Source organism: Microcaecilia unicolor, chromosome 11 (assembly GCF_901765095.1).
Source record: "Microcaecilia unicolor chromosome 11, aMicUni1.1, whole genome shotgun sequence".
Taxonomy (NCBI): Eukaryota; Metazoa; Chordata; class Amphibia; order Gymnophiona; family Siphonopidae; genus Microcaecilia; species Microcaecilia unicolor.
The window spans coordinates 173,329,888-173,346,114 of record NC_044041.1 but is presented as its reverse complement, the minus strand read 5'-3'; the positions used below and the strand labels follow the sequence as shown (position 1 = coordinate 173,346,114).

General features: G+C 44.2%; 1 protein-coding gene across 1 annotated transcript in view; it reads left to right on the top strand.

The window, feature by feature from the left end:
• Positions 1-16,227, top strand: part of LOC115481007 (cytochrome P450 2G1-like) — a 140,426-nt gene that overhangs the window by 97,989 nt on the left and 26,210 nt on the right. Inside the window, exons 6-8 of the mRNA XM_030219992.1 lie at positions 7,562-7,724; positions 10,804-10,953; positions 12,893-13,053. Of these exons, the coding sequence (XP_030075852.1) occupies positions 7,562-7,724; positions 10,804-10,953; positions 12,893-13,053 (474 nt within the window). The remainder of the gene's footprint in view (positions 1-7,561; positions 7,725-10,803; positions 10,954-12,892; positions 13,054-16,227) is intronic.

Sequence of the window (16,227 nt, the reverse complement as noted above, 5' to 3'; positions counted from 1 at the left end):
TTATTCTAGAACAATGTGCATAAATAATAGGGACACCCCGTTCCACTTATGACCCCCTCATTTCCGCACCCCTTTTTTTAACTCGCACGTAAAATTTAGGTGTGGATCCTGCACCTAAATTTATGCATATAAGTTTCAATTAAATCTAGTCAGTGCCAATAATTGCTTGGCTTGCTATTCAGTTAAATTGCGCGTGCAATGTTTGGCGACTTTTATAGAATTTGGGGGTTATAAGTACATAAGTAATGCCACACTGGGAAAAGACCAAGGGTCCATCGAGCCCAGCATCCTGCCCACGACAGCGGCCAATCCAGGCCAAGGGCACCTGGCAGGCTTCCCAAACGTACAAACATTCTATACATGTTATTCCTGGAATTGTGGATTTTTCCCAAGTCCATTTAGTAGTAACATCGTAACGTGGAGGGGCATAATTGAAAGGCACCGGCCATCTGTATGGCCGGCCATCTCCGGGGCCGGCGCTGCAAGCAGGCGGAGCCAACCGTATTTTCGAAAAAGATGGCCGGCCATCTTTTCATTCGATAATATGGTTCGGCCCCAGCCAAATGCCAGAGCTGGCCGGGTTTGAGATGGCCGGGATCGATTTTTAGCGATAATGGAAACCGAAACCGGCCATCTCAAACCCGGCCAAATACAAGGCATTTGGTCGTGGGAGGAGCCAGCATTTGTAGTGCACTGGCCCCCCTCACATGCCAGGACACCAACCGGGCACCCTAGGGGGCACTTCTAAAAAAAAAAAAAAAATTAAAATAGCTCCCAGGTGCATAGCTCCAGTCCCATGGGTGCTGAGTCCTCCAAACCCCCCCCCCCCAAAACCCCACTCCCCACAACTCTATACCACTACCATATCCCTAAGGGGTGCAGGGGGGCACCTACATGTGGGTATAGTGGGGGTTGGGGTTTTTTGGAGGGCTCAACATTTACCACCACAAGTGTAACAGGTAGGGGGGATGGGCCTGGGTCCGCCTGCCTGAAGTGCACTGCACCCACTAAAAACTGCTCCAGGGACTTGCATACTGCTGTCATGGAGCTAGGTATGACATTTGAGGCGGGCATAGAGGCTGGCAAAACATGTTGTAAAGTTTGTTTTTTTAGGGTGGGAGGGGGTTGGTAACCACTGGGGGTTATCAACTGGGGCTTTGGAGGAGTGGCCTAGTGGTTAGGGTGGTGGACTTTGGTCCTGAGGAACTGAGTTTGATTCCCACTTCAGCCACAGGCAGCTCCTTGTGACTCTGGGCAAGTCACTTAACCCTCCATTGCCTGCCGCATTGAGTCTGCCATGAGTGGGAAAAAGTGCGGGGTACAAATGTAATTAAAAAAAATAATTAAGGGGAGGTCATCACCGATTCCGTGTGGTGGTCAGTTGGGGTACCTTTTTGAGGCTTGGTCATGAATAAAAAGGGACCAAGTGAAACCGGCGAAATACTCGTCATCACCGGTTTTATTTTTTCCATTATCAGGTAAAGCTGGCCATCTCTTAAACACGCCCATGTCCCGCCTTCGGTACCCTGCCGACACGCCCCCTTGAACTTTCGCTGGCTTTGTGATGGGAAAGCGGCGAAGGTGTCAAAAAATTGGCTTTCGATTATACCAATTTCGCCGGTTTCAGGAGATCGCCGGCCATCTCCCAATTTATGTCGGAAGATGGCCGGGGATCACTTTCGAAAATGAGCTGGATAGTAACATAGTAGATGACGGCAGAAAAAGACCTGCATGGTCCATCCAGTCTGCCCAACAAGATAAACTCATATGTGCTACTTTTTGTGTATACCTTACCTTGATTTGTATCTGTCTTTTTTAGGGCACAGACCGTAGAAGTCTGCCCAGCACTAGCCCCGCCTCCCAACCACCAGCCCCGCCTCTCAACCACCAGCCCCGCCTCCCCCACCACCTCTGCCACCCAATCTCAGCTAAGCTCCTAAGTAGTGGTCTATGGACTTGTCCTTTAGGAAACCGTCTAACCCCTTTTTAAACTCTGCCAAGCTAACCGACTTCACCACGTTTTCCGGCAACGAATTGCAGAGTTTAATTATGCGTTGGGTGAAGAAAAATTTTCACCCAACGCATAATTAAACTCTGGAATTCGTTGCCGGAGAACGAGGTGAAAGCGGTTTGCTTAGCAGAGTTTAAAAAGGGGTTAGATGGTTTCCTAAAGGACAAGTCCATAAACCACTATTAAATGGACTTTATATATATATATATCTATATATAAAGTCCATTTAATAGTGGTTTATGGACTTGTCCTTTAGGAAACCGTCTAACCCCTTTTTAAACTCTGCTAAGCAAACCGCTTTCACAATATATATATATATATATATATATATATATATATATATATATGTGAAAGCGGTTTGCTTAGCAGAGTTTAAAAAGGGGTTAGACATATATATATGTATGTGTGTGTGTGTGCTGCCTCTCTGAGCTTTGTATGCTATGTATGGGTAACTAATTAAGTTCTTTAAAAAAAATAGCACCAGTCCCAGTACAGATCCCTGCAGCACTCCACTCCACTCTTCATCCTCCTCCATTGAGAAAAACGGCCACTTAACCCTATCTTATGTCTTCTGGGGTTGACTGCCTATTTTAGCGGCTGGAGGCATGTCGCCTTTGACAAGGGAGTGCTTGCTATATGCTTGAGCATGCCTAAATTCATCAGAAGTAAGATACGGCATGCCCTTTCCTTCACACACTGGAATTTCAGAACCTGTTAGTTACTCCTCTCCACCTCTCAGCTTGATCTGAAACTGTGTGTTTCCACCCATCAAAAGTTGTGGCACTAGAAGTCTTTTCCGGTGATGCAAATTTTAGAAAAGAGATGGACCTTAGTTGAAAAGCAGTGGTCTGAGTTTAATTCTTTAAGTTCAGCATAAAGAGGACAGAGGATTCACCAAATAATTGTATAGTTTGGGGAGCCTTTTTACTAAGATATGTTAGGCAGCTAATGTATTAAAACAGCAACGTACAGTAAAAATGCCACGCTAGCTACCTAACCCAGGAGTGACCCGCTGTGTCAGCTAGCGCCCGGGTGCATACTGCACACTAGCTATCCCAACTGCCAATAGCACAGCCAAACTTACTGCCTCCTCAAGAGGAGGCTGTAAGTACAAGTGCGCTACCGGAAATCCAGTAGCACATGCTAGCTGACATATTAGGGTGCGGCAGAGCTCACTCTCCCCTTCCAATCCCCATTCCAGCAGTGTGTACATCGTCTGATCCCCCCTGGCAATGCCCACATCGTCTGATCACTCTCTCCCGGATCCTGAATCCCCCAAAACAAGTCTCCCCCAGACCTGACTGTCCCCTGAACCCAAGACCTGCCCGGGGTCTCCATGGTGGTCCACTGATGCCTGGGTGGCAGCTGGCTCCTCTGCTGCCGTCTGGGACTGTGCTGGGAAGCAAATTGACTGCCTTGACTCCTGGCAGTCATCTCACAGTATTACAACAGTACTGTGGGGTGGGCACTAGGGAGGAAGGCGGCTATTTTTTCCCATCTCGGTTCTGGGAAGACCCTGGGTAGGTCCCAGAGGAATTGAGGGGTGGATGAGAGTTGGTCGGGGGGAAGGTTTTGGATGAGGAGATCAGATGATGTGAGCACAGTTGGAATAGGGATTGGATGATGTGGGCACTGTGGAGAGGGAGATCAGAGGATGTGGGCATTGTCAGGGGAGATTGGATGATATGGGCACTGTTGGAGTGGGTATCATATGATGTGGACACTGTGGAGAGGATCAGATTATGTAAGCAGTTTGGGGTGGGGAATCAGATGATCTAAGCACCGTCAGGAGGGGTATGGGTGTGTGGAACACCAATCCTCTGGAACAATTTTTCCCTCTATATCAGCATGGAAACCTCTCTTGCCAAGTTAAAATCTCAATTAAGGACATATTATTTTTCTCTTGAATTTCCCAAATCAATTTGCGATTACTATTTTCATCTGTCCATTCATCTTGCTTACTGCTCCCCCTCTCAGTACAGTTGATCTAGAGATGATATTTGTTGTCCCCGCTCCTTATGTTTCTCCTCCCCTTGCTTCGATATTCCGCCCACATGATCAGAGAACTGCGCTCTGATCATACATCACTCCTACCGCCTTAACTATTGAGACAGGCATGGGGAAGCAACTGCTTGCCCTGGGATTTATAGTATGGAACGTTGCCACAATTTGGGTTTCTGCAGGACACTTGTGACCTGGCTTGGCCACTGTTTGGAAAACAGGATACTGAGCTAGATGGACCATTGGTCTGACCCAGTATGGCTACTCTTATGTTCTTATGTAGCATTCAACTAGTATAGGCAGGGCTTTTTTGAGGGGGTACTTGGGGGTACTATCAGCACCTTTTCCATTGCCTGCTAAAATTGACCCATGGTCCCCAAATTATAATGAAAGAGCTCAGGCTCTACACACTAAATCTGCCTTGTCATAGATTCTGTGAATCAGGTTAAGATCAATGGTGATAGAATGTAACAGTTTATGCATTTTTATCAGAGAACTCTAACTTTCAATATCAACACTTAAACTTGAATGAAAGCTCTATCAAGTAAAACTTGGTGTAAATGCCTAAATTAGGCATGGACTAGGTGTATTGTATAACAATGCGCATAGTTTTTAGAAACATAACTTTTCTGAGTGTTTTATCTACATAGTAACATAGGATACTAAAGGAAAGGATAGTGAGTACATAAGTATTGCCACACTGGGAGAGACCAAAGGTCCATCAAGCCCAGCATCCTGTTTCCAACAGTAGTCAATCCAGGTCAAAAATACCTGACAAGATCCCAAAAAAGTTTAATACATTTTATGCTGCTTATCCCAGAAATAAGCAGTAGATTTTCCCCAAGTCAATTTAAGAATGGTCTATGGACATTTTCTTTAAGAAGCCATCCAGACCTTTTTTAAACCCCGTTAAACTAACTGCCTTTACCACATTCTCTGGCAATGAATTCCAGAGTTTAATTACATGTTGAGTGAAGACAACTTTTCTCAGATTCGTTTTAAATTTACTACTTGTAGCTTCATCGCATGCCCCTTAGTCCTAGTATTTTTGGAAAGAGTAAACAAACGATTCACGTCTACCCGTTCTACTGCACTCATTATTTTATAGACCTCTATCATATCTCCCCTCAGCCTTTCCTCATAGGGAAGTCATCCCATCCCCTTTATCACTTTTGTTGCCCTTCTCTGTACCTTTTTCTAATTCCACACATCTTTTTTGAGATGCAGTGACCAGAATTGAACACAGCATTCGAGGTGTAGTCGCACCTTAGTAAAAGGGCCCCAATATAAATATACTTTGGGGGGCAGAACCATTGGGTTTCTTCACGTATATATAAAGAGTTTAAAGAGTCCAAAGATACATTTGGAGCCACTTCGCCATCCCCATGAAATTTTTTAAATGGTGGGATATAATAAATATGTGTCATAAGTTGACAAGCTGATTCAGAAACTTTTAACATTTCAAAAATAATTTTTTATCATTTCCAGTAGAGGAGTGTGGTAGCCGTGTTAGTCCACTCTTAAGGTTATCAATAGAAATCAAACAAAATAAAACATGGAAAAGAAAATAAGATGATACCTTTTTTATTGGACATAACTTAATACATTTCTTGATTAGCTTTCGAAGGTTGCCCTTCTTCGTCAGATCGGAAATAAGCAAATGTGCTAGCTGACAGTGTATATAAGTGAAAACATTCAAGCATTACTATGACAGTCTGACAGGGTAGGACTCCTCACCTATCCACACCCATCCTGTTAGAATATCAATGATATGCTTTGATGTCCCCATGCATACCTCCTACCCACCCCCATCCTCCCACCCTGTCAGACTGTCATAGTAATGCTTGAATGTTTTCACTTATATACACTGTCAGCTAGCTTATTTCTGATCTGACGAAAAAGGGCAACCTTCGAAAGCTAATCAAGAAATGTATTAAGTTATGTCCAATAAAAAAGGTATCATCTTATTTTCTTTTCCATGTTTTATTTTGTTTGATTTCTATTGATAACATTATCATTTCCACAAATTGATATAAAGAAGATTTGGAAAATGTATAAATCTGAGTGTATGTTTCCTGTTTGTTTTCCAAGTCATCTACCTTATGACGAAGATTCAAGGAATCTTGAGTAAAAATATGTTGTTTTTCCATAACAGTTTGATAATCCTTCTCCACAACTTGAACTCTGTTATCTAGTTATCCCATAACCTTTCCTAAGTGATCAGTTTTTGTTACAACATTCATTAATTGTTGATATATCTTCAGATTTTGGTCTCATGGAGTCTTCTCCATGTTAACAATAGCGTCCCATATAGTTTCTAAGGAAACAGGTTTTGGCTTCTATAGCAGTGGTGTAGCCACAGGTGGGCTGGGGTGGCCGGGGCCCACCCACATAGGGCTCAGGCCCACCCAACAGTAGTACACATTTAGCGGTAGGTGGTGGGGATCCCAATCTCTGCCTGCTGAAGGCTTCCCCCTGATGGTAACGAAAATGCTGCTCTCCACGATACTGGTACCTATGCATGCTCAGTTTTCAGCGCATGCCTGCTGCAGAGTGCCAAGGTGGAGAGAAGCATTTTTCCACATTTTTTTGGTGGGGTGGAGAACACTTGGTGCCCACCCACTTCTTGCCTAGGCCCACCCAAAATCTGCTGTCTGGCTACGCCATTGTTCTATAGAGAAGGTTGAAAACTTTAAATACTTATCTGAGTAAGTCCAGATGAAGAAAGTTGGCATTAGCTGTAAAGAATCCACTACTTATTGGTTCTCTCCTCCTGAACCAGCCGTATCAGTTGCAGCCAAGGGCTGCCTTGTGAGATCTGCCGGTACTTCCTGAACCACAGCTCAAACCCCCCTCATGGGGTTTGCCAGCAACCATCATGGATCGGGCTCCACCCGGAAAGGACTCTGCCCCTGGAAGCAAACCTGGCTGGGGTGGGCGCTTTCAATGCTCCAGGTTAAGAGATGCATTGCTGATGAAGGATGAGCTCAGCAAGTCTCCTCTAGGCTGCTGCATAGCTGGCTGGCCCATTACATTCCTATGGGCATCTTATCATTTAGCGAGCACTGTGAGCATGCGCAATAGCCCCCTTGTATCAAACCACGCTAGCGGCTGCTGGTGCGGTAAGGTCACTTTGAATGGGCTCCATTGGCATTGCCGTGTGGCAGCCGCTAACGTGGCTTGATAAAAGGGGGCCTTGGAATCTCTTAGCTCACCTTAGTAAAAGTTCTGCATTGTATTTTGTATTGTATTTGCAGCATAGTAGCCAAAGTAAGCAGCAAATTCCTGCCAGAGCTCACAATTACTGTTCTTTTATGTCAAAATGCTCCAACCCAGTTATCTCCTGCTGAGTTTGGCCCCTTTATTTATTTAGCAGCTTATACCACTTTTCCAAAGTTATAACTACAATAAAGCCATGAAAGTTACAATTCAAGAACAGACTAAAAACAGAATTAAAATATCACATTAAAAACTTGTTCAAAAAGCCAAGCCTACAATGTTTTTGGAAAAACAAGAGGTTCTCTTGATATTTTCTGCCATTTTTAACAGCTGTATAAGAAGTACGGTCCTGTTTTCACGATTTACATGGGTCTTCGTCGAGTGGTGGTGATTTGTGGATATGATGCTGTGAAGGAAGCCCTAATAACTCGATCAGAGGATTTCAGTGAAAGAGGAGATCTGCCCTCATTTGACAAGGTGTTTCGCAAACACGGTAAGAAACATTTTCAAAGGAAACCTCAGTCTTCCACAGTGGCAACAGCAACCTGAGACTCAAGTTACTTAATTTCCTTATCAAACTATTACATACTACTTTTTGGAATATAAAGCAAAGAGACTGACAGATTCAATGGGAGATACAAAACACCACAAAAAACAGAAGACTCAAGAAGACAGTCTCTTGATGTCAATAAATTGAGAGAACCAAAGAAGAAGGAATTTTATCTTTATGGACACTGTAGCAGTGGCATAGCTACATGGGGCCACAGGGGTCTGGGCACCCCCAAATTTCCTCCAGGCCCCTGGTTTTGCTGGTGGGGGTCCCCAACCCCTGCCAGCTGAAGCCTAGTCCAGCGTTGGTCTCCGGCACCGCCTTGTTGCCTGCCCTGCTCTCTTCCCCCTCATGTCCTGCATGCTCCTTTTAGTGAAATTGAGCATGCTCAGTTTCACTTAAAGGAGCATGCAGGACGTGAGGAGGAAGAGAGAGCAGGGCAGGCAACGCGGCAGTGCTGGAGACCAGTGCTGGAGAAGGCTTCAATAGCGGGGTTTGGGGACCCCCGCCAGCCAAGGTATTTGCTGCAGTAGTGGGTGGGGAGTGACAGGGCAACGCAGTGAGGTGGCGGGGGGGGGGGGGGGGGGAGACTGCGGCGGGGCAGCAGACTAAAATGTGCCCCCCATCTCAGGCTCTGGCCCCCTCCCACCGTAAGGTCTGGCTATGCCCCTGCACTGTAGTAGCTTTTGTCTGTGTCAGCACAGCCCATTCTGTATTTCCCATGAGGCAGATCAAGGGTAGAAAGGAAGTGGTAACTCACAGGGTGCTACCAATTCTGCCAGTAGTACCTGCCATGGTGCCTACTTTCCCCTTAAATGCATCCCACTGATCCCTCATGGTGCCTACTTTTCCCCTTAAATGCATCCCACTGACCCCCCTGTCTCCGGTATTGCATTTCTTCCACCTCAGCAGTGATTGCGGAATCTCAGTGTTTCATCTATGCCAAATACTGAGCGTCTTTTTCAAGACACCAGTGTTCTACACAACAAAGTCCATTCATTCATATGAGATATCTTATCCACACAAAGGCCCCTGAGGCAGGCACTTGGCCGAAACATGGTGCCATGCCGGGATCTATCAATAAAGGTTTTTTCTTCCATTACTTCGTTGTCCTGATGTTCCTGAAGTTGCCCTGATGGTCACACTACTCCTTTATTCTGTTCCATATCACATAATGGATCACAGTCTTCTGCTTCCGCAGTTCCCTCATCAACTGAATCAGTATCTGACAAAACTTGCTTTATACACTTCTCCACAGTGAACAGGGTTCACATACTACTCTATTGGCTTTACAGGCAGACTCTCCCATACTGTTGCTGCCACTACCTTCTACTGCCTCCACTTTCTTTTGCTTCTTTGTAGAGATGGAAACAGATAGCTGCTGTTTCAACTTTTCAATAAAAGCTACCTTTCCAACTACTTCTCTCATTTTTCTAATCTCTCTCCAGAACACATGCACTATTTAGAAAATAGTGCCCTCTTTGCAAATAGTATGCATGTTTTAGGAAGAGTGTGACCTCTTTGCAAAGTCTACATGCTCTCAACAAAATGCTGGAAAAAAACTGTTTAATTATTAGGTCTGTCATCTCCATTTGGGCAGTGGAGCCATGGCCCTTTTACTACCCTGGACAAAATTGCATATCCCCTCTAAGTGCTTAATTACCCCAACCTGGTATCTGCTCATGACGGTTTCACACAGAGCAGCAGCAGGCTCCTTAATTAGAAAGAAACCCAGTATTCAGTAGATATAATAATATAAACTGGGCACTGACAAGCTCCATAATCAGAAGGACTCACTGGGATATAAGAAGACAGTTTATTACAATCTCACCAATAGCAGTACAGGCAAATCAGGCAGTCACATGGTGGAACAGCATTACATGACACGTCCTCTCTCTCTCTGGCCTTCTGGAGTCTTCTCTTGTAGCCTTCCTTCTCCCTTCTGCTCTAATACCCCTCAGACTGCTTCCTTTATACTATTTTGGCCCCATTGATTCCAATGGACCCTAGCTTTGTCACCAGGGCTCTTGGCCCTTATCAGTTGATCAGAATGACGTCACATATTCTCAAGCTCTAAGTATAAACAAGATATGCTCAAAGCGCATCTTGTGAGATGACTTCACAGGTCATTTTGCTCTTCTCAGCTCCCCCTTCCCTCCACTTGCGTCTGACCCTCTGCTATCTTTCAGTTTAATCAAAACATCTTGCTCATGACTTCTTGCAGGTGCCAGTCTCAGGATGGTTGACAAGAGCAAATGCCCCCTCCCTTGCCAGCTCTCAATTACCTCATTTCAGCATTTGCTACAGTGAACTGTAACTGTGTCAAAGGTGATTTCTGATTCTTAAAGGCCTAGCTCTTAGCCTGAGCCATTTGCCTGTATTTTACTGAGAGCAAGGGCTAGCATATTTCTACAAAACACAACAACAAAAAATAATCTCAGGAACGACAAGGGAAGTGTCAAGAAATGAAAATTTCCCAGAGACTATCTTCAGTGTCTCATGAGACCTTCAACCCTCTCCCCTCAGCCTAGATGTTGGGCATAAAAAGGGTCCCCCTAGACCTGCTACACTCAGGAGACCTCCATCCTTCCCTGGTATTTAATGTGCCCTCCTCTCAGCTCCAACACAGGGCATACATTTCAGAAGTCCCTCCTCCCCCTTTTCCTTCCATTGTGAAATATGGAACCAGTAGGAAAGAATTAACTTGGGATCACTCCTATCTCATTGGATATTGGCTATGTGGTTATGTATGAAGGCAGAGGGTGAGGAGCAGGCAAGGAGAAATTTAGATATAAACTTTGTACTGTCACAACACCGTTTTATTTTAGTTTTGGGTTTTTTTTTCCTTTGGTTTCTTAATTTTTATTTTTCATTTCAAAGAAACAAAATGAAAAATCACAAACAAAACAGAGTTTTTGGTGTGCACAACCCTGGTATTATCTGGCCAATTCAGACTAATACGCTGGCATACTGTAATCTAAAAACAGTCCAAAATATATTTTTTTCTTTTTATTATTACTAGGGGTTGCTTTCAGCAATGGGGAGACCTGGAAGCAGCTCCGGAGATTCACCCTCTCGACCCTGAGGGATTTTGGATTCGGGAAAAGGAGCATCGAAAACCGAGTCCAAGAGGAAGCCAAGTGCCTGGTGGAAGAGTTCAGGAAAAAAAAAGGCAGGAAATACAGTTTTTTGCATTTTCTTAAGGTTCAGGGTCTGCTGACAAAGGAATTATTGGGCTACCATAATCACTAACAGGAGAAGTTGTCACACTGTATTAAAGCCTTAAGTCACATTAATTGCCCATTAATGCGACTTACAAGGCTTTAACGAATCTTGTCTTGCTCTAATGCATTGATAATTATGTCACTGCAGGTTACATAGTAATGAGATGCAAAACATGGAAATGTGTAGAAAGTAGTTCATTACTATATAAAAACCATAAGTTGTCTTGCAGTGAACACCAGGTGACACCGCAAGTCACGTTATTGCCATAAAATCACAATAAAATAATCCTAGACAAAAGTTGGAGTGATTTTACAGTGCTGGGAGCACTAGGCCTCAAAGCCATAGCCCAACGCTCCCGGGCCAGAGTTTAAAGGGACCATAGTGCTGATCCAGACCCTGCCACCCCCCAATCATATTCCCATCCAGGATGGAGCAATCCCCAGTTGCTCATAATCTGCTAGTGCTACCTCCAAAATAGCGTCTTTAATGGTAGTTTCACGCTACTACCGTTAAAGGTCATATTTCCTTGTATAGAAAAAAGCAAAAGTAGCATGATACTATTGTTAGGTGCACGGGTTTGAGGCCCGATGCTCCTGAGCTGCTACAATAATGCTGTTTGTGAGGTGGCTCTCAAGCAGAGTTATTCATTTACAATGGAAGTCAGCAACCTGCAGTACTGAGATACCATAGATTGTTGACTCCCAGAGTAAATCAAAGTATGATATAAGCACCTTGATAACTTGCCTCATAAATTTGCTGAAATACATTTATAGGATATCAAGATGTGTATTGCAGTCAATTATACTTGGAGACAGAGTCATTGAACCCATTGTTTAATTCTGTCATCTCAGTATAACAAATATAATCCCACTACTTTAAATACTCTCAACCTTTCTTTACCAATCTCAGATAGTTTGAAACTCCTAGGGATCACTATTGATCGACATTTAACATTGGAGACTCAAACGAATAAAACCATTTTTTCCTCATGATGTCTTCTGCAATCTGATACAATCTATGGTCTTAAGTCAGATAGACTACTGCAATGCTATCTATGCAGGATGTAAGGAACAACTACTAAAGAAATTACAAACAGCTCAAAACACTGCGGCTAGACTGATCTTTGGAAAACCCAAAGTTATCAAGGTGCTTATTTGAATGCAAAACCACTTTGAGAAATTTCGCACTGGCTCCCCATTAGAGAACGAGTAGCCTTTAAAATATGCACACTAATTCACAGGATAATCTTCGGTGAAGTCCCAGAATATATATTCAAATTAATTGACTTACCACCCAGAAACAGATTCAGTACCTCAAGATCATATCTGAATTTACACTACCCAGACTGTAATGGCCTTAAATACAAATCAATTTACGCCACCAACTTTACATATATAGGCACTCAATTATGGAATGCTCTACCCAAACAAGTAAACTCTACCCAGAACTACTTAAATTTCCGAAAATTATTGCAATCAGTATTGTTTAAGAAGGCTTATTCCCCAGGTTTAACCTAACTTGAATTAACTATTACTATAAATTCAGATCCAAGGACAATAATTACCTGTTATTATCTCTTGCCTTTTGATGTTTAATTGTTATTTTATATCTTATTCTCAATTTGCATAATTGTTCTTCTTGTACTGTAGCTTGCACTACAGACTTTGTAAGCCACTTTGAGCCTGTGATCAGTGGGGAAATGTGGGATATAAATGTAATAATAAATAAATAAATAATATTTTGAATGACATCAGTCCATTGCTATAGTTCCCCTAGAAGCACACATAATGTCTACCATTTCTCCCCCAACAGACCTAAAATATCTTTTGCACCACCAGTCCAAGTGTCTGAATTTCATTGCCTGTCTTTCTCTTTACTTGCCCTAGAAATGCCCTTTGATCCCACCTTCTTCTTCAGCCAAGCGACCTCAAATGTCATCTGCTCCATTGTCTTCGGCAACCGGTTTGACTATGAGGACAAGGAATTTCTCACCTTACTTCAAATGATAAATGAGAGCTTTCAACTCAGCAGCTCTTTCTGGGGACAGGTAAGGGAAAGGATTTTTCTGGCAGAGATATTACTCTATGCTAAGTGTGATCAGCCATGAGATGAAAGCTTTAGGGTGGTAGAAGAGTCAGATGACTGTCAGTATTATATTTGGGACTTCTGGTTTTAGGTTTTAACTGAAAAATGCCAACAAAACATAGAAATAGATGTTGATTGAAGAAAGAACCACCCTCAGGGGCCAATGCAGAAAGCTACCGCAGGCCTAACCACATAGCTACTGAGGTTTGAATGCGAGTTCTATGTGTCGAGCAATGTAATGTGATAACATAGAGGGGCATAATCGAATGGGGGCGGCCATCTATAAGGGCGCCCATCTCTAAGGACGGCCCCGTAAAGAAGCGTACCCGACCGTATTATCGAAACAAGATGGGCGGCCATCTTTCATTTCGATAATATGGTCGAGGATGGCCAAATCTCAACATTTGGGTTGACCTTAGAGATGGCTGACATTGGTTTTCGCCAATAATGGAAACTAAGGGTGGCCATCTCAAAACCGGGAGTAGCCAGCATTTGTAGTGCATTGATCTCCCTCACATGCCAGGACACCAACCGGGCACCCTAGGGGGCACTGCAGTGGACTTCACAAATTGCTCCCAGGTGCATAGCTCCCTTACCTTGTGTGCTGAGTCCCCCAACCCCCCCCAAACCCCACTCCCACTGTATAACACTACCATAACCCTTAAAGGGTAATGGGGGGCACCTAGATGTGGGTACAGTGGGTTTCGGGTAGGTTTTGGAGGGCTCACATATACCACCATAAGTGTAACAGGTAGGGGGGGATGGGCCTGGGTCCGCCTGCCTGAAGTGCACTGCACCCACTAAAACTGCTCCAGGGACCTGCATACTACTGTCATGGAACTGGGTATAACATTTGAGGCTGGCATAGAGGCAGGCAAAAAAATGTTTTTTTAAATTAATTTTTTTGGGTGGGAGGGGGTTGGTAGCCACTGGGGGAGTAAGGGGAGGTCATCCCCGATTCCCTCCAGTGGTCATCTGGTCAGTTCGGGCACCTTTTCGAGGCTTGGTCGTGAAACAAAAGGGACCAACTAAAGTCGGCTAAATGCTCGTCAGGGATGCCCTTCTTTTTTCCATTATCAGCCGAGGACGGCCATCTCTTAACCACGCCCCTGTCCCGCCTTTGGTACACTGGCGACACACCCCCTTGAACTTTGGCCGTCCCCACGACGGAAAGCAATTGAGGGCGGCAAAATCGGCTTTCGATTATGCAGATTTGGCTGGCCCTGAGAGAAGGACGCCCATCTCCCAATTTGTGTCGGAAGATAGGCGCCCTTCTCTTTCGAAAATGAGCTGGATAGTAACATAGTAGGTGACGGCAGAGAAAGACCTGTACGGTTCATCCAGTCTGCCCACAAGATAAATTCATATGTGCTACTTTATGTGTATACCTGACCTTGATTTGTATCTGTCATTTTTAGGGCACAGACCATAGAAGTCTGCCCAGCACTAGCCCCACCTCCCAACCACTAGCCCCGCCTCCTACCACCAGCTCTGCCACCCAATCTCCGCTAAGCTTCTGAGGATCCATTCCTTCTGAACAGGATTCCTTTATGTTTATCCCACGCATTTTTGAATTCCGTTACCGTTTTCATCTCCACCACCTACCGCGGGAGGGCATTCCAAGTATCCACCACTCTCTCCATGAAAAAATACTTCCTGACGTTTTTCTTGAGTCTGCCCCCCTTCAATCTCATTTCATGTCCTCTAGTTCTACCACATTCCCATCTCTGGAAAAGATTTGTTTGCGGATTAATACCTTTAAAATATTTGAACATCTGTATCATATCACCCCTGTTTCTTCTTTCCTCCAGCGTATACATGTTCAGGTCAGCAAGTCTCTCCTCATACGTCTTGTAACGCAAATCCCATACCATTTTTGTAGCTTTTCTTTGCACCGTTTCAATTCTTTTTACATCCTTAGCAAGATACGGCCTCCAAAACTGAACACAATACTTCAGGTGGGGCCTCACCAACGACTTATACAGGTGCATCAACACCTCCTTTCTTCTGCTGGTCACATCTCTCTATATACAGCCTAGCAACTTTTTAGCTACAGTCACCGCCTTGTCACACTTTCGTCGCCTTCAGATCCTATCACCCCAAGATCCCTCTCCCTGTCTGTACATATCAGACTCTCACCGCCTAACACATACGTCTCCCATGGATTTCTACTCCCTAAGTGCATCACTTTGCATTTCTTCACATTGAATTTTAATTGCCAAACCTTAGACCATTCTTCTAGCTTCTGCAGATCCTTTTTCATGTTTTCCACTCCCTCCTGGGTGTCCACTCTGTTACAAATCTTAGTATCATCCACAAAAAGGCAAACTTTACCTTCTAACCCTTCGGCAATGTCACTCACAAATATATTGAACAGAATCAGCCCCAGCACCAATCCCTGAGGCACTCCACTACTCACCTTTCCCTCATCCGAGTGAATTCCATTAACCACCACCCTCTGGCGTCTGTCTGTCAACCAGTTCCTAATCCAGTTCACCAGGTCGGGTCCTATCTTCAGCCTGTCAAGTTTATTCAAGAGCCTCCTGTGGGGAACTGTCTCAAAAGCTTTCCTGAAGTCTAAGTAGATTACGTCTATAGCATATCCATGATTCAATTCTCTGGTCACCCAGTCAAAGAATTCAATGAGACTCGTTTGGCACGATTTACCTTTGGTAAAACCATGTTGTCTCAGATCTTGCAACTTATTGGCTTCCAGGAAACTCACTATCCTTTCCTTCAGCATCGCTTCCATTACTTTTCCAATAACCGAAGTGCGGCTTACCGGCCTGTAGTTTCCAGTTTCTTCCCTATCACCACTTTTGTGAAGAGGGACAACATCCGCTGTTCTCCAATCCCACGGAACCTCTCCCGTCTCCAAGGATTTATTAAACAAATCTTTAAAAGGACTCACCAGAACCTCTCTGAGCTCCCTCAATATCCTGGGGTGGATCCCGTTCGGTCCCATGGCTTTGTCCACCTTTAGATTTTCAAGTTGTTCATACACACTCTCTTCTGTGAACGGTGCTATATCCACTCTATTCTCATATATACTTTTGCCAGTCAATCGCGGTCCTTCTCCAAGATTTTCTTCTGTGAAAACAGAACAAAAGTATCTATTTAGAAAATTTGCTTTTTC